General features: G+C 41.8%; 1 protein-coding gene across 3 annotated transcripts in view; it reads right to left on the reverse strand.

The window, feature by feature from the left end:
• The window catches only part of ARHGAP8 (Rho GTPase activating protein 8), a 157,531-nt gene that overhangs the window by 81,682 nt on the left and 56,999 nt on the right, over window positions 1–18,850 (reverse strand). For all 3 annotated transcript variants that reach the window (XM_073621928.1, XM_073621931.1, XM_073621932.1), the window contains exon 5: window positions 8,447–8,578. In XM_073621928.1, the coding sequence (XP_073478029.1) occupies window positions 8,447–8,578 (132 nt within the window). The remainder of the gene's footprint in view (window positions 1–8,446; window positions 8,579–18,850) is intronic.

Here is an 18,850-nt window from a genome sequence, read left to right on the forward strand (position 1 = left end):
AGATAATTAACTTATCCTTTATACAGCCTAGGTGACTGAGACATGACCTTTTGCCCAGACTGAGTTAATTATCACAGGACATTTTCTCACAATAGCAGCAGCTCCAATAGGAGTCGTCCCGTCTCCTACATTGTATGGAGGACAATGTTATCAGCTCATTCAATTAACATAAACACAGGTAGTTGGAGTTGATGACACCAGCATCTCCTCACAGGATGTGTCCCAACAGAATGAATCAGTCTTATCAGCAGGGGGCTGCTGGAGGAATCCCCCCTCCCTCTTCAGGGACACAAATCCACAGCAAGGAGTCCCCAACAGAATCAAACAACATACAATACATACATATATACACGACTGAGTCCAATTAGTACAGTTCAGACTGGATTTCTCATTCACCTCACAAAGAGTATTGTTCCATTTAAAATCCAGGGCCCATAATCAAAAGGCAACAGGCTTGCATTCAGTCCTCTCCAACAGCCTCTGTCCCGGCTAGGTCTGTCACAGTAGCCAAGTCCAGGGCCTCTCCAGGCCTAATGGTGACCTTCAGAGTTAGGGACAGCTGACATCCTTCTGTGTAGAGTGGATTACGAGGCATGGTGGGTGCAATGTAAGGTAGATGGGCGCCAGATACTTCTTGAATGCAAAGAGATTTATTTTCTGTTAAACAGAACTGTGAGAGAGAGGGTTAGAGCCAGGACACCCTTTAGTAGTTGCAATGTTAATTAGCAGAATCCGAGACTGCTATAGGTAGACAGCCATGCAGGGAAAGGCACCCAGCCAGACACCACATCTGCATGTGTAGACACGCTGTCTCCTATGGCAACAATCTTCTAACAAAGGTTGCAATGAACTCTTTCACTTCCACAATCTCCTTTTTCGATCCTCACTCAAATGAGCTTCCAGTCTATCACCTAGACCCGCTGATCCACTGCCACTGGATCTCCTGAAATTCCAATCCTCTCACTGAGTATCTCTCACAAGCTTCACCCCTGTGTCCCTGCTGGGTCCCTAGCTTAGCACTCAGATACTCCTCAAGCGTCACCCCACTGGCCTGCTCGGCCCCTGCCTTGGCACACAAGACTGCTCTGCAAGCGTCACCTCGCTGGCTAGATCTCTGGCTTAACACCTGCTGAAGTTTCCCAATTTTTCATCGTCCCCGGTTGGTGAGAATATTGCTCTGGTACTTGCTTCAGCTACTCATGGTGGTCCCTGGTAATAAGGTGGATGGTCCCTTAGTGGTGACAACTTCCCCTCTACCTCTGACCATGACAGGTTCTCACTTCTGGTTGGACTTCAAGCCGCAGTCCCAACCCTGTGCTGCTGTCTTGCTTCTGAACCTCAGACAGCCTAGCAGCCAGATGTCCCTGGGATAACCCTTGGGCTCTGGCCTAGCAGCCCGGGGCAGTACAACAAATGTCCACCCAGATAGCCGTCCAGGTGGCACAGAACCCCCGATCACCTGACCTTACCCAAATAAATTGGCTCTCCCAGCCGGCCAAGTACCCAAAAAGAAGATCCCTGCCCATTGGCTGAGATACCCCATCTATTCCTAAACTGTCCTTGCAATGCCCTTGTCTTATCTAATGCCACCAGATACCTGGCCATCTAGTGACAGAAGAGAGAAGTGCAGCAATTCCAGAATTAGGGTGGAATCAATTGATCTCCTATCAATTGGCCAAGGCAACTATATCTGGCAGGTAAATTTACTAGCAACCCTGCCTAAACATCAGGGTGCTACAATAAATTACATTTCAATTCAGTTCTGTTCACAGCAGTGGGTGGGTGAGGTGCCATCGGCCGCTAGGAGGAGGGGTGGTTGTTTGCCGCCCCCCAAAAAAAAAAACACCAGCTGCCACTGCATCCTGCACAAGGAAAGAGAGCAGCAGTGATTGATCTTTATTACACGAAGCTCCTGCACAGAAGCAAAGTTTCACACTGGATTATTGCACAGATCTGAAAGAAATACACAAAGCACAACAAGATTCAAATAAGAATGAACATGACTCTTGTATTTAGATAATAAAAATGCACCAAAAACGCACTGCAACGCATCAAAAACGTGTTAAAAACACGCATGCAGAAACACATCCAGGAACAGATCTGGAGTGCGTTTTTGTGGCGTGAACTGGGCCTGAATGAAATAAATAAAACTACAAGATTGTCTTTTTTTCTCAAGCAGCTATGAGAGCGAAATTGTTCTGTTCATTGCTATCTGTCATGGTCTATGTCAGTGTTTCTCAACTCCAGTCCTCAAGGCGCCCCAACAGGTCATGTATTCACGATTTTCCTCAGATGAAATGGCTGTGGTAATTACTAAGGCAGTGAAACTAATCAAATCACCTGTGCAAAATAATGGAAAGCCTAAAAACATGACCTGCACCTTGAGGACTGGAGTTGAGAAACACTGGTCTATGTGATCGGGGTGCGGCAGGTGTATACCCATTGTCTAAATATTTTGAGTTTAAAGGGTCGGTCTTTCCCATCTCAGAACATTGGGAGGTAAGCGTGACCTTAGCAGACAATAAAAAGGCTCGGAGAGTACTGTCATTTACATGTCCTTAGGCCAGTGTGATCTCTACAAAAGCGTTTTGCAAACCAAAGAAAAAAAGGAAAAAATACAGTTCCTGGTTTTCCCATCTGAGCTTCACAATATCTACTTCCATTATTCACTCATCACTTTGAAGCGTGTACGTCGACGATGCGTGGATCCCCTCTACACCAATGACAGTGAAATTATTGGGGTTATTTTATCATCTGTCCCTATGAAGTCTCAGAAGGCTGTGATATCCTGATTTCGGCAATGCAATTGTCAGAGAAACAGTCAGGCACAAAAGAGGCCATCAAAGACTTTCATCAAAAAAAACCTCAATGTTTGCTAATAGTTTTCTAGCCAAATAAGATGAAACGAGTGTTTGAAGGGCCCTGTTCTGTATACGTGTCACGTTGTGTTATTCCAGCCTTCCAGATAGTGATCTGCATTGTTATTATAGATGATAGTGAGCTGGTGAAAAGTGGCTTTATAATGAGATCCAGTGCTACTGTGAACGCTGAGATGATCTGACTACATATCTTCCTAATGTCCTTCCTATGAACCTAAATCTCTCTGCTCCTATTTCATCTACAAATGTTTCCCTTTTACTTCTGATCTATTTCAGTACTGCACTTGAAATTATTGCTTAAAATGATTCTGTGGCTTTACTGAAGGATTAAATTAAAGCCATCTCTGCAAAGAATATAGTAAGTATTATCAGAAACCAACACTGTATACCAGGTGGCACAGTGGTGCAGTGGGTAGCACTCTCGCCTAGTAGTAAAAAGGGTTGCTGGTTCAAATCCCAACCACGACACTACCTGCCCGGAGCTTACATGTTCTCCCTGTGCTTGCATGGGTTTCCTTCCATACTCCAAAGACAAGCTGGTAGGTTAATTGGCTTCTGTCCAAAATTGGCCCCAGTACATGAATGTGAGTTGAGGATTGTGGGCTCCTTGAGGGTAGGGTGTGATGTATGTGTGGAGCGCTGTGTAAAAATTGATGGCGCTATATGGGTACCTTAAATAAATAATAATACAATAGATGAGCATCTAGAGACACAATGTACAGGGGTAGAGAGAATTGTAGACACGAACCCCACACTCACTCTGGATGGCCTGGTGTCTTTATTCAACCTTACTATGTAACTTCCAGTGTCCATCTTCTTATTACCCTGTTGTTCTCAGTGCTTCCTCCTGCTAACTTATACAGTAAAACCTTGGTTTGAGAGTAACTAATGTAGCACCCTCTACCAATAGGTAGGTGCTAGTAATGTTTTTGTATTAGGGACAGGTCAGCACAGACAAATTTAGGCAGGTTTATGCTGCAAGCTAGGCCTGTCTGTTTTGATCTGGGAGCTGGGAGTGGCAGTGAGTGTGACCACCTGTGCTCCAGTTCTGAGGAGCCTCCCCTGCTTCCAGGGAGAATATTCTGGAAGTGGGGCTGGGCCTAGAACTGGATTGGCAGGCAGTTCATGTGGGAGCCCTGACCAATCCCCACCTTGTATTGGCAGGGGGCGGGCCTCCTATATAAGCTGAGGAAACATGCCACTGGGGGGGAGATGTCGGCTGAGTGAAGTGAGGAATTGAATACTAGGCAGCAGGAGGAGGCCCGGGAAGAGCTGTGAAGGAACTTTGCCTCTACACGGTCATTGGCAATGTCTTTGTCACCACACGGTCGGTGGTAAAGAACTCCTGGAGCAGAGGGGCAGGTAAAGCTGTCAGAACGTATGGTCCGGTTAAGTTCCTCATCAAGGACTCAGGGCAGTGAAAGGTCGGTGAGTGTTACCACAGTGGAGGGCTGGATGTGCCAGGAAGTCTGTGAGGGAACTTTGCTTCTACACGGTCATTAGCAGAGTCGTCATCATTTCACACGGTGAATGATGGGGAGTCCTGGATAAGAGGAGAGACTGTGGGGATATGTGTCAAATCGATGTGGCCTGAGGGCACAGGATTTGCAAGCTGGGCTAGCTGGGAACAGTAGTCCACCATCCAAGACAAATATGCTTTTAAACTACTGGGCCTCAGGCCCAGTAGCAGCGAGCAACCAGAGCCAGCTTAAGGACTCATTCAGAGGGGGTCCCTATTGCTTGATAGAAGAGGATGTGACATTATTTCACTTCAAGAAGTTTTGTACAGGAGGAAAGAAGTTTTTGGCAGGAGAGGAGAAGTTCTGGGACCATCACTCCTACATGGTCAGGAGTGATGTCCCCACCCTTTACACAGTAATGGATGGGGAAATCCTAGAAGAATAGTCTGCTGGAGGAGGAGCAACAGTGTGCATGGAGATGCAGGAGGAGAATTATTCTAAATACAGATGCACATCATTCTTCTGGCTCCAACTATGTGATAGGAAGATAACTTTTAAAATATGATGGCAAACAAACGATCCTTTGGGCATCCCATATACCCTTTTCCCATCCAAATTGCACCCCCCAATAAAACAACAAAAAAACAAAACCAGCAAAAGACTGTTCATTGTCTCTGCAAGTGATGTATGAAGTCTGGCAGCGGGGTGAATTGGTGGATTGTCTGTTACTAGCAGCAACTACATCGCTACACTTGGTTTGATAGCGTTTTGCAAGACAAGCTACATTTTTTTTAGAAATCCTGACTTGATATACAAGCGATGTCTTGATATATAAGTAGCGTCATGTCACAACTGAGTATAAAAGAGAAGAAAGGCATAGCTAAGAGTAGCAATGCAGTTACATTGAATGGTTAATGATTAAAACAGGCACATCTAAGTATGCAGGCATGGGGGTTAAGCTGTCCACATAGACCATGCTCCTCATTGGCGTTGTCCCTTCCACGCTGCGCTCCATGAGCGCTTCAAGCAACGCTTTTAGATCGCTCTACTGCAGGGTAGTCTTCCCAGTCACGATTGCAAACTGACAGTGGTGAGAGCTGGCGGTGCGGGGGATGGTCTATTTGGATTGCCCCAGATATCTGCATACTTAGATGTGCCTCTTTTAATCATCAACCATGTGAGTTGCTAAAAGTTGTACCTTCATTAAATGTAACCATATTGCTACACTTAGAGGCGCCTCTCTGTAGCTCCTGTTGGATTTTGCTTCTAATCCCCTTGTGGAGGCTTCCATTTGTGGATGGTCATTTTTTGGTTACCCAACCTATCACATTGCTATAATCTTTTTATATGAACTGAAGACTGAAGGACTTATGAATAAACGGTTGTGAATTGAATTACAAGCATGCTCGCAATCCAAGATTTTACTGTATTTATTTCCTGCTGTGATCACTGGTTCCTCCCACCAGTGCCTTTCACCCGCTCTGCTTAGTGGTTCCTCCTGCTGACACCCATCTCCCATTTTGCTCAGTGGTTCCTCCTGCTAAGGCCTATTCCCCGCTATGCTCAGTGGTTCCTCCTGCTGATGCCTATTCCCTGCTGTGCTTAGTGCTGACACCTATCCCCAACTGTGCTCATGGTTCCTCCCACCAACTTCTATTCCCTGCGGTGCTCAGTGCTTTCCCTGGCCAACGCATATTCCCCACCGTGTTTAGTGGTTATTCCCGCTGGCCCAAGTCAAATCTGTGTCCTAGTGACTATAGGACACAGGAAACAATGAGGCATGTGAAACAGGAGGAACCAGTAAACTCAGTGGGGGATAGAAACATGCCTAGTTTAAAGCCTAGTACACACGGGCCGATTGTCAGCCGGTTCAATAGAAACCGGCCGACATTCGGCCCGTGTATAGCAGCTTGTCTGACAGAAGCCCGCTAAATGGCTGGCTTCTTTCGAAGGCTCATGACCAAAAAAGGTCTGCCGACCTGCTCCCGGTCGGTGCGCTCAGCCAATGGCTGAGAGCGCTGACCGGAGTATTCTGGTAGGGGAGCCACCCCACTGTCAGAACACAATAGTTAAGCAGGGGAGATCGCTGTACTAACATTGGATTGTTAATACAGCAGCTCTGACCTGAACTGTCAGTTTCTTTTTGTTCAACCCCCTAGTGGTGTGTACAAGGCTTAAGTGCCATCTGGTCAGTAATTATTACAGTTTCAGGCAGTAATAAACCTAGCTAAACTTGTTCTAAGCTTGGTGAACTGTGGGTGGGCTGCCCATCAGGGATCATACCAACTTTTAATCCAGGTATACTTTGGCTTCACCCCATTTTTGATCCCGATAACACTTTGTCCCACCTGCCAGCATCCTAGTAACTAGTGATGCTATGTGTCATTGGTTGCCAAGATGCTGGTGGCAGGGCATTGATTTTATGGTGCAGATAGCCTCCCACTCCATATCAACCAATGATGCTGTGTGGCCCAGCCACCAGCATCCTAGCAATTAGCTCAGTAAAGCTGCTCTCCTTTCACTGTTCTGTCACAGGCTGGAGGTGGGTCCAGGATGACTTGGACTCAGGGAACTGGGTTGATTGATTCTGGTCGTCAGGCTTAGGACATCTCATGGCAGAAAGTACTGTGGGGAAAATCTTTGGATTGAAAGTGAATTTATGTTTTCTTTTGTTATCATTTAACAGGCTACTCATTTTAGTCTTTTTTTGGCTGCAGTTCTGCTTTACTCTTTTTTCTAAGACTAGGTCTAGGTTTTTCCCAAGCAGACAAAACAGTATGTGAGGGAAAAGCCCCATTCCCCCGTTCCAACATGATGGGAGGCAGAGCCAAATGGAAGGGAGAGGAGATTTCCCAACAAAGAAAAAAAAACATTTTCTAGTACAGTGGGGAAGGTTTAGAACCTCCAACAGGATTTTATTGCTGAACTAAAAATAAAATATAATGAACGTTTAACTCTACCATCAGAGGGGAAAACCTCAAAAAAAAAAAAAAAAGAGACAGGATGATGAATCTTAAAGTAGACATCTGGGCATTTTGATCTCATCCCATCTCTGCCAACCACCTCCCACTACTCCCCTGGGTTTTTGATTTTTTTTTAAATAAAATCCAACACTATATTTAAATCAGTGCATGCTTTATGCTGTACTAAATTTATTCCAATGGAGTGAAAAAAGTGAGGAGCTAATTCCTCAGCTTTTGATTGGCTGCTAGCAGAAACTATTAAAGGGTCAAAATAACACCTTCTCGTACACTGTATAAGTTGATCTAAATGTGGCTGCTGTAAGTGAATACTCCGTTAAAGTGATAATAAATCCTTACATAAGACCACTGAAGTAACTAGTCTCAGGTGACAGTATACAGTAATGAATTAAATCCTCCTACATCAGCTGTACCTGATTATCTGCACCTTTTCTCCTCTACAGTCTTCCATAGCACACAGATCAGATGTTTTTCTCAGCTTGCAGAAGGCAAGGGTGATCTGATGTCTCAATGCACAGCATTGTGTAATCTGTGACCTGAGTGGAGGAAATGGAAATACTCCCCTCTACACAGTCTCATAGGGAATCATGCACAGCTGAAGCTTTCAATCACATGCTGTGTGTTGGAGGGGGCAGACGATTGTGTGACAAATAATGCCAGAAGTGACTCATGCAGATAGGGGAAGGAGCAAGCAGAAAGGTTCCACACTAAGTGTTATAGATAAGGGAGGTATACACTATAGAAGGATATGCTTTGTTCATTTTTCTTTTCAGAGGTTTACAACCACTGTAATGCCCAGCTCAATAAAATCTACTCTTGCAATGGGGCCCCCCTACACTGCAAAGGTTGTGTGGGTTGCTGCAACAATGAGAAATACTTGCCTTATTCTGCACTTCAGTAGGGTTCTTCCAATGGTGCAACTAGTCCCCCGCAGCCTCCATCTCAATTCCTGAGGTTGGCTTTGATAAGTAAAATATATCCACATACGTTATTATACATTTTCAGGCAATCTTGCTTTTATTGATAATGGATTAGCAAGCGGGTAGCACACTAAATAGGTTTACCCAGTGGCTAAATTTTGCACGGACACTTAAACTGCATGCTCACTTATATACAAGTAACATACTTCCTGTCAAACGCCTTGTAGGCACTCTGGAGCCAACTGAGAGATGGTTTATTGCGACTATTTAGGCCATAGTGAAAGTAGACAACGGTGTAGTCATTCTCCACATACTGATCCAATGTATACTTTAGGTATCTGAAAACACAAAATAAAAGGATATTATTTAAAACTGAATCATAGAACACTAATGGCACACAAAGACCATGCGGTCCAAACTACTATTATTAAAAGGTGCAGGCTATAGCGCTGTCATCCTCTTCCTGACCTTAAACAAGCAAGCAGCTAGTGAAGTCTGGGAAGTCTAAACATGTCAGTTCCTGGTTGGTGAACCCAGAATCAGGAGGAAATACATGGGTCAGTAAAAGTCAGACCTTATCTGTAAAGGGGAGAGAGAGAGAGAGAGAGAGAGAGAGAGAGAGAGAGAGAGAGAGAGAGAAAGAATGGGAAAAAGAAAGTGGAGGGAGGAGAGGGGGCGAGTCGATACAGAAAAAATAAAGGGGGAATAAGAGAGAGAGAAAGAGAGGAGGGGGGAGGATAAGAGAGAGATAAAGCAAGAAAAGAAGAGAAGACTGGGGAGAGAAAAAGGGGAGGGAGGAGATTAAAGAGGAAGCAGGAAAAGAAAGAAAGGAAAGCAAAGAAACAAAAGAAAAAGAAGAAGAGGGAGACTGGAGAGAGAAAGGGAGGAGGGGAGGATAAGAGAGAGAGATAAAGAAAGAGAGGAGGGGGAAGATAAGAGAGAGATAAAGAAAGGAGGGGAAGACTGGAAAGAGAAAGAGGAGGGGGGAAATAAGAGAGTGATAAGAAAAAGAAAGGAGGAGAAGATTGGGGAGGAAAAGTGAAGAGGGGGAGGATAAAAGAGAGACAAAGAAAGGAAGAGAAGACTGGAGAGAGAAAGAAGAGGGGGGAGATTAGAGAGAGAAAAAGAAAGAGAGGAGGGGAAAAATAAGAGGAGTGATAAAGAAAAGAAGACGACTGGAAAGAGAAAGAGAGGAGGGGGAAGATAAGAGAGAAATAAAGAAAGGAAGAGGGGATACGAGACAGATAAAAAAAGAAGGGAGGAGAAGGTTGTGGAGAGAAAGTGAGAAGAGAGAGAGAGAGAGAGAGAGAGAGAGAGAGAGAGAGAGAGAGCGCGAGAGAGAGAGAGAGAAACAAAGAGTAATAAGAACAGAGAGAGAGAGAGAGAGAGAGAGAGAGAGAGAGAGAGAAACAAAGAGTAATAAGAAGAGAGAGAGAGAAAGAAACAAAGAGTAATAAGAACAGAGAGAGAGAGAGAGAGAGAGAGAGAGAGAGAGAGAAACAAAGAGTAATAAGAACAGAGAGAGAGAAGATACAAGAGAGTGATAAAGAAAGTGAGAGAAAACTGGGGGAGAAAAAGAGGAGTGGGAAGATAAGAGAAGGATAAAGAAAGAGATGAGGGGCAGATAAGAGAGTAATAAAGAAAGGAAAAGAAGACTGGAGAGAGAAAGAGATGAGGGGGAAGATAACAGAGTGCTAAAATAAAAATAATAAAAAAAAAAAAGTAGAAGAAGATTGGGGAGAGAAAGTGAAAAGGGGGAAGATAAGCAAGAGTCAAAAAAAGGAAGAGAAGACTGGAGAAAGGATTAAAGAGAGATAAAGAAAGAAAGGAGGAGAAGATTCGGGAGAGAAAGTGAGAAGAGGGGAGATAAGAGAGAAAGAGAGAGTGAAATAGAGAAAGAAAGAAATAAACAAAGAATAATAAGAAGAGAGAGTGAAAGATTATGAGAGGTGGGACAAGGAGAGGGAAAAAAAAATCTACAAATCTGAATCTAAAAAAGCATAATCAAAATATGTAAGTAAGTGATAGTCTCCTCCAGATGTATTATAAATATATTGGAATAATAATTCAAAATGTGTACTCTGTAAAAGCACTTAATAGTTTCTCTTTAACCTTACAAAACTTTATTTTTTATTCCAATTTCTTTAATGTTATAGCCTATAAATATCTACTAATTATGTAGACAGTGAGTTGCCTGCAGCCTCTGTACGAGTTATTACAAGTCGCCCTTAATTGACACCGTGACTGATGTCGCCAAAAACATACTTATTAAATGCGTCATTACCAGTTGGAATCTGTAACTTCTAAGAAAATCAAGTTTCTTTTTTTTTTTTTTTTTTTTTTTTTAGCGCAGTTCAGTCATTAGTTGCCAATTCCCTTGTGTTCAATTTGCAGAAAACAGGTTAATACAGCAGGAACTTCAAACGCTCGAGATCTTGCACAGAAAACTTCTGTCTATAGCCCGCAAAGTGACATTTTAGTAAACGTAGAAGTCGCTAGGGCAAATAGATTTTTTACCTCGAGCCTTGGGCTATAATGTAAAGAGATTTAGCCTTCCCCAGGAAGAGTCAGAACTCATAAACATCTCCCTGACCCATGGGTCAATCTTTTTTAGAATTAAATATGAACTACGCAATAAGAATATTTATTGAAGGGAACTGATAAAGTCTGAGTTTTCTATAAATGATAAATCCCCTCAGCGCAGCAGATAAGGATCAGTAAATTCACTTATGTGGACAAGTTAGCTCTAAATTATTTTGTGCACAAAATGAATGGTGAAAGGTGTATTTCCATTTAGTGGTATTATCATTGAATGTATTCATATTTATGTGTATTGTTCATACTCTGGTTGCCACATAAAATTGTTCTCTGTGTACAGCAGTTAAAGAGATCGTGTCACCAGACCATTCATTTATTTTCCAATATTTTTATTTTATTAGAAATGTTAAAAATATTCTTGTGACAACGAAGCCAAGGTATGAATACTTCCATTTGGTTATGTAGCGCTTAACCCCCATATCAAATTTCTTTGTCATGCATGCCATCATTATGCCAGTATAAAGTATATCATAACCATCTTCATCTTTTCCTTGCTCAAACAAATATATAGCCTCAGTTAGTTGGAGGCACAGGTATTGTTCTACATAACAACAGTATTTACAACAAATCACAATAGCAGAGGGGAAAAAAAAAGAAAGAAAAAGGAAGAAAGGAGAAAGAAGAAAGAAATGTCCTAAAGTAGTATGCCCGAACTAGACCATTCATCCTAACAACAATTTTTCCATATTATTTATGCATTTAACCACTTAAGGACTAGCCTCGTTCTGAGATTGTTTACAAGTTTAAAACAGTTTTTTTGCTAGAAAATTACTTAGAACCCCCAAACATTATATACTGTTTTTTTTCTAACACCCTAGAGAATAAAAATGGCGGTCATTGCAATACTTTTTTTCACACCGTATTTGCGCAGCGGTCTTACAAGTGCACTTTTTTTGAAAAAAATTCACTTTTTTTGAATAAAAAAATAAGACAACAGTAAAGTTAGCCCAATTTTTTTTTATATTGTGAAAGATAATGTTATGCCAAGTAAATTGATACCCAACACTTCAAAATTCGGCCCACTCGTGGAATGGCGTCAAACTTTTACCCTTAAAAATCTCCATTAAGAAATTAAAAAAATTCTACAGGTTGCATGTTTTGAGTTACAGAGGAGTTCTAGGGCTAGAATTATTGCTCTTGCTCTAACGATTGCGGTGATACCTCACGTGTGTGGTTTGACCACCGTTTTCATATGCGGGTGCTACTCACGTATGCGTTCGCTTCTGTGGGCGAGCTCGTCGGGACGGGCGCTTTAAAAATATATTTTTTTTCTTATTTATTTTACTTGTTTTTATTTATTTTTTCACTTAAAAAAAAAAAAAAAATTGGGTCACTTTTATTCCTATTACAAGGAAAGTAAACATCCCTTGTAATAGAAAAAAGCATGACAGGTCCTCTTAAATATGAGATCTAGGGGTCAAAAAATCCTCAGATCTCATATTTGGACTTAAATGCAATAAAAAAAAAAAATAAAAAATTGTCATTTGAAAAAATGACTTTGAAAAAATGGCCCTTTAAGACTATGGGTGGAAGTGAGGTTATGACGTCACTTCCGCCCTGCAGTAATATGGAGACGGGTGGGGGCCATCTTCCCCTCATTCGTCTCCATACCCGGGCACGGACAGGTCCTGATCGCCTCTGCCACTGCCGACGGCTCCGGTAAGCGGCGGAGGGCGCTGGAGAGCAGCATGAGGGGGGTGGCGAATCCGCTGCAGAGACCACCACTGTCGTAAACATGACCGGCTCCTGAAGAGATGGATACCATGGTTGTGGCAGCAGCTGCTGCCGTTACCGAGATATCCATCTTTAAAGTGCCAACGTATACTTTATGCATGTTATTTACCTGTAAAAGCCTCTTTTGTGTAGACCAGGGATGAGCTTCGGGTTTAGGTCAACCATGAGTTCAACCTGAACCTAAGATGTTTCCAGTTCACCAAATAGGGCAACTAAGAGAACAGATATTGCTCATTCACTCACCCGCCCAATTGTCTGGCTACTGCAGCCAAAGTAACCTCATTTAGTGGTGGTATTACTAATGCCACTTAATGACAGCTTCTGGTTGCCCACCCATTAGCTGGTTTGTTTCAAATTGTAAACAAGTCAGGGGACATCCCGGATGAGATAAGTGACCTGCACATGCCCCACTTCACGTACAGGTGTAGGGCATCCCTCAAGCATGTTATTAAAAGGATTTGTGTACTTTTAACCACTTCCGGACCGGCTCACGATGATATACGTCGGCACTTTGAAGAGGGATATCGTTGTTATGGCAGCAGCTAGCTGCCATACACCCTGGCATCCTCTTCTTCAGTGAGCAGTCCGGTTTCGAACAAAAGTGGTCTAAGCTGCGGATTCGCTGTAAGATCACTTTATCGGTGGCGGGAGAGGGCCCCCCCTCCCGCTGCTCATCTATGCCCTCCGCCGCTTACCGGAGCTGCCGCAGAGGCGATCGGATCCTTCTCCCTGTTAGGTATGGAGATGAGTCAGGGGAAGATGGCCACCCATCTCCATACCATTGCAGGGCTGAAGCAACGTCAAAATGTCACTTCTGCCCATAGCTCTTAAAGGGACATCTTTATTTATTTTTTTCAAACGACAACATTTTTATTTATTTTTATATTGCATCTTAGTGTAAATATGAGATCTGAGGTCTTTTTGACCCCAGATTCTCATATTTAATAGGTCCTGTCATGCTTTTTTTCTATTACAAGGGATGTTTACATTCGTTGTAATAGGAATAAAAGTGACAATTTTTTTTAAAAGAACAGGGTAAAATAAAAAAATAAAAAGTAAAATAAATAAGAAAAAAAGAAAAGAATTTTAATGCATCCCGTCCCGCCAAGCTTGCGTGCATAATCGAACGCATGCGTGAGTGGCGCCTGCATATGAAAACGATGTTCAAACCACACATGTGAGGTATCGCCGTGATCGTTAGAGCGAGGGAAATAATTTTAGCCCTAGATCTTCTCTGTAACTCAAAACATGCAACCTGTAGAATTTTTTAAACTTCGCCTATGGAGATTCTTAGGGGTAAAAGTTTGTCGCCATTCCATGAGAGAGTGCAATTTTGAAGCGTGAAATGTTGGGTATCAATTTACTTGGTGCAACATTATCTTTCACAATATAAAAAAATTGAGCTAACTTTACTGTTGTCTTATTTTTTAATGCAAAAAAGTGTATTTTTTACAAAAAAAAGTGCGCTTGTAAGATCGCTGCGCAAATACGGTGTGACAGAAAGTATTGCCACGAACGCTATTTTATTCTCCAGGATGTTAGAAAAAATATATATATAATGTTTGGGGGTTCTAAGTAATTTTCTAACAAAAAAAAATGTTTTTAACTTTAACTAATCTCAGAAAGAGGCCCGGTCTCTAGTGGGTAATATTACCCCTTACTTTAGGCCACATGAAAAAAAAAAAAAAAATTTATCTTTTTTTTTTTTTTTTTTGCATTTGGTGCATGCCCCCATGGCGATGCCCAGCTATTAATGTCCTTTTTATTAAAAGCTCGTAAATAAAAAAAGATCACATTTACAAAAAAAAATTACAAGATTCGGCTCCTATAGACTTCAATGAGGTTGCTATGTTTTGGGTTTGTGGATTTTTTTAAGTGCTCTGTGAACATCCAGCACACCAAACATTGGCCTAGTGTAGACATTAAAAGCACAGAAGGTAGGATGTGTGTATACAAATTATATCTATAGATAGATAGATAGATAGATAGATAGATAGATAGATAGATAGAGGGAGATCTATCTATCTATCTCTCTCTCTCTATCTCTCTCTCTCTCTATATATCTATCTATCTATCGATAGATAGATAGATAGATAGATATCTATAGATACCTCTCTCTCTCTCTCTCTCTCTCTCTATATATAGATATACAGGTATATATAGATATACAGTGGGAACAGAAAGTATTCAGACCCCCTTAAATTTTTACTCTTTGTTATATTACAGCCATTTGCTAAAATCATTTAGGTTGATTTTTTTTCCTCAGTAATGTACACACAGCACCTCATATTGACAGAAAAACACAGAATTGTTGACATTTTTGCAGATTTATTAAAAAGAAAAACTGAAATATCACATGGTCCAAGTATTCAGACCCTTTGCTCAGTATTTAGTACAAGCACCCTTTTGATCTAATACAGCCATGAGTCTTTTGAGAAAGATGCAACATGTTTTTCACACCTGGATTTGGGGATCCTCTGTCATTCCTCCTTGCAGATCCTCTCCAGTTCTGTCAGGTTGGATGGTAAATGTTGGTGGACAGCCATTTTTAGGTCTCTCCAGAGATGCTCATTGGGTTTAAGTCAGGGCTCTGGCTGGCCATTCAAGAACAGTCACGGAGTTGTTGTGAAGCCGCTCCTTCGTTATTTTAGCTGTGTGCTTAGGGTCATTGTCTTGTTGGAAGGTAAACCTTCGGCCCAGTCTGAGGTCCTGAGCACTCTGGAGAAGGTTTCATCCAGGATATCCCTGTACTTGGCCGCATTCATCTTTCCCTCAATTGCAACCAGTCTTCCTGTCCCTGCAGCTGAAAAACACCCCACAGCATGTTGCTGCCACCACCATGTTTCACTGTTGGGACTGTATTGGACAGGTGATGAGCAGTGCCTGTTTTCTCCACACATAGCGCTTAGAATTAAGGCCAAAAAGTTCTATCTTGGTCTAATCAGACCAGAGAATCTTATTTCTTGCCATCTTGGAGTCTTCAGGTGTTTTTTTAGCAAACTCCATGTGGGCTTTCATGTGTCTTGCACTGAGGAGAGGCTTCCGTCGGGCCACTCTGCCATAAAGCCCCAACTGGTGAAGGCTGCAGTGATGGTTGACTTTCTACAACTTTCTCCCATCTCCCGACTGCATCTCTGGAGCTCAGCCACAGTGATCTTTGGGTTCTTCTTTACCTCTCTCACCAAGGCTCTTCTCCCCCAATAGCTCAGTTTGGCCGGACGGACAGCTCCAGGAAGGGTTCTGGTCATCCCAAACGTCTTCCATTTAAGGATTATGGAGGCCACTGTGCGCTTAGGAAACTTAAGCGCAGCGGAAATTTTTTTTGTAACCTTGGCCAGATCTGTGCCTTGCCACAATTCTGTCTCTGAGCTCTTCAGGCAGTTCCTTTGACCTCATGATTCTCATTTGCTCGACATGCACTGTGAGCTGTAAGGTCTTATATAGACAGGAGTGTTCCTTTCCTAATCAAGTCCAATCAGTATAATCAAACACAATTGGACTCAAATGAAGGTGTAGAACCATCTCAAGAATGATCAGAAGAAATGGACAGCACCTGAGTTAAATATATGAGTATCACAGCAAAGGTCTGAATACTTAGGAACATGTGATATTTCAGTTTTTCTTTTTAATAAATCTGCAAAAATGTCAACAATTCTGTGTTTTTCTGTCAATATGGGGTGCTGTGTGTACAATAATGAGGAAAAAAATGAACTTAAATGATTTTAGCAAATGGCTGCAATATAACAAAGAGTGAAAAATTTAAATGGGTCTGAATGCTTTCTGTCCCCACCGTATATACACACACACACACACAGTATCCCACAAAAGTGAGTACACCCCTCACATTTTTGTAAATATTTTATTATAACTTTCCTGTGACAACACTGAAGAAATTACACTTTGCTACAATGTAAAGTAGTGAGTGTACAGCTTGTATAACAGTGTAAATTTGTTGTCCCCTCAAATAACTCAACACACAGCCACTAATGTCTAAACCGCTGCCAACAAAAGTGAGTACACCCCTAAGTGAAAATTTCCAAATTGGGCCCAAGTATCAATATTTTGTGTGGCCACCATTATTTCCAGCACTGCCTTAACCCCCTTGGGTATGGAGTTCACCAGAGCTTCACATTTTGCCTATGGTGTCCTCTTCCACTCCTCCATGACACATCAAAGAGCTGTGAATAGCAATAAAAAATGTCCTTCGCGCTCTTCGGATGGTAAATGTGAGAATAAGTGAAAAACCTCAATAATATTGTATGGGGAAAGTGTGAAAATCACATAACAAAATATAATATTGCAGCAAAATGAGGGGTGTTCACACCAACACTTAATTAATGTAAATAATGTATTAGAATTTTGCGCGAATATTCTAATGAGTGGAAAAAACAAAATTAAAAATAATTAGAGGATAAGTGCAATAAAGTGCATCAAAGTGAACACAATGTGTATTTAAAATGATGAAAATTATAATAAAATAAATTATTAATTAGTAGTGGTGGTAGTGGCATATATAGCCTTCACTGCAAGGACCAATTGTCTCTGTACTGCAGTTTATTGCTGTAGCCACTAGCTCTTAATTGGTGATAATAAAGTAGGATAAAGTGTATCAAAGTGAACACAATATGTGTCTAAAAATAATGAAAAATGTATTGAAATAGATTAATAATTGGTAATGGTAGAAGTGGCATAAACAGCCTTCTACTTCCACCTTCCCCACCGCACACCGAATACACACAGGGCTGCCAGGCCTCCGGCAACAAGATCGGAGTTGCGTAGGAATAGCGATGGAGGAATAACAGGGAAGAATGCATGGACTACACTGATAGCGCTTGTACTAGAAATCTACAACCCCCTAATGCCTCTTTACCATAATTTGAAGGTGAGAGTTTTGTGAGACTACACACAGGAGACACCACCAGGAGTGCCACAAGCTCATCACATTATATTAAACACCTGCCAGTTATTTATCAGAAGATCAGAAGGTCCCCATCAACCCGCTTCTTTTTTAAAGACTCTCTTGTTGTAATTTCAATTTTATCTATTTCACCAGTGGACTTTATCACATTAACTTCTTTATTGCAACATTTTTATTGCAATTTAGCACTAGTGTGCATTATTTATTTATTAGTTTATTTATATTCTTATTTCTTTGTGGTTTTATAATATTTGTATATTGCACGATTTGCACATATTATCACCAATCAGTGTTAGTGGCTGCAGCAACTAACTGTGATATAGAGACAATTGGTCCTCACAGTGAAGGCTGTTTATTGCCACTTCTACCATTACCAATTATTAATCTATTTCAATACATTTTTCATTATTTTAGACACATATTGTGTTCACTTTGATACACTTTATCCTACTTTATTATCACCAATAAGAGCTAGTGGCTACAGCAATAAACTGCAGTACAGAGACAATTGGTCCTTGCAGTGAAGGCTATATATGCCACTACCACCACTACTAATTAATAATTTATTTTATTATAATTTTCATCATTTTAGATACACATTGTGTTCACTTTGATGCACTTATTGCACTATCCTCTAATTATTTTTAATTTTGTTTTTTCCACTCACTAGAATATTGCCACGAAATTCTAATACATTATTAACATCACAGAGCTGGTGACAGAGCTGGTGGATGTTAGAGACCTTGCGCTCCTCCACCTTCCGTTTGAGGATGCCCCACAGATGCTAAATAGGGTTTAGGTCTGGAGACATGCTTGGCCAGTCCATACCTTTACCCTCAGCTTCTTTAGCAAGCAGAGGTCGTCTTGGAGGTGTGTTTGGGGTCATTATCATGTTGGAATACTGCCCTGTCGCCAGTCTCCGAAGGGAGGGGATCAAACTTTGCTTCAGTACATGTTGGCATTCATGGTTCTTTCAATGAACTGTAGCTCCCCAGTACAGGCAGCACTCATGCAGCCCCAGACCATGACACTCCACCACCATGCTTGACTGTAGGCAAGACACACTTGTCTTTGTACTCCTCACCTGGTTGCCGTCACACACGCTTGACACCATCTCTAATAAGTTTATCTTGGTGTCATCAGCAGTGCGTAGCCAGCACATCTGGCACCCGGGGCTGTTTTTTTTTTTTCACCCCCTGAGAAAAAAATGGTATGTGGCAATATTGTGGCACCAAGCCAAAACTGTGGGTGTGGTCATATTGCATCAATAGTGGGAGGGGCTTAAATGGGCCATATGGTTTAATGACTGTGCCACAAGCGAGTATGTAACAGACAGTACAAACTAGAGCTGCACGATTCT

This window comes from Aquarana catesbeiana, linkage group LG03 (assembly GCF_042186555.1).
Source record: "Aquarana catesbeiana isolate 2022-GZ linkage group LG03, ASM4218655v1, whole genome shotgun sequence".
NCBI classification, from domain to species: Eukaryota; Metazoa; Chordata; class Amphibia; order Anura; family Ranidae; genus Aquarana; species Aquarana catesbeiana.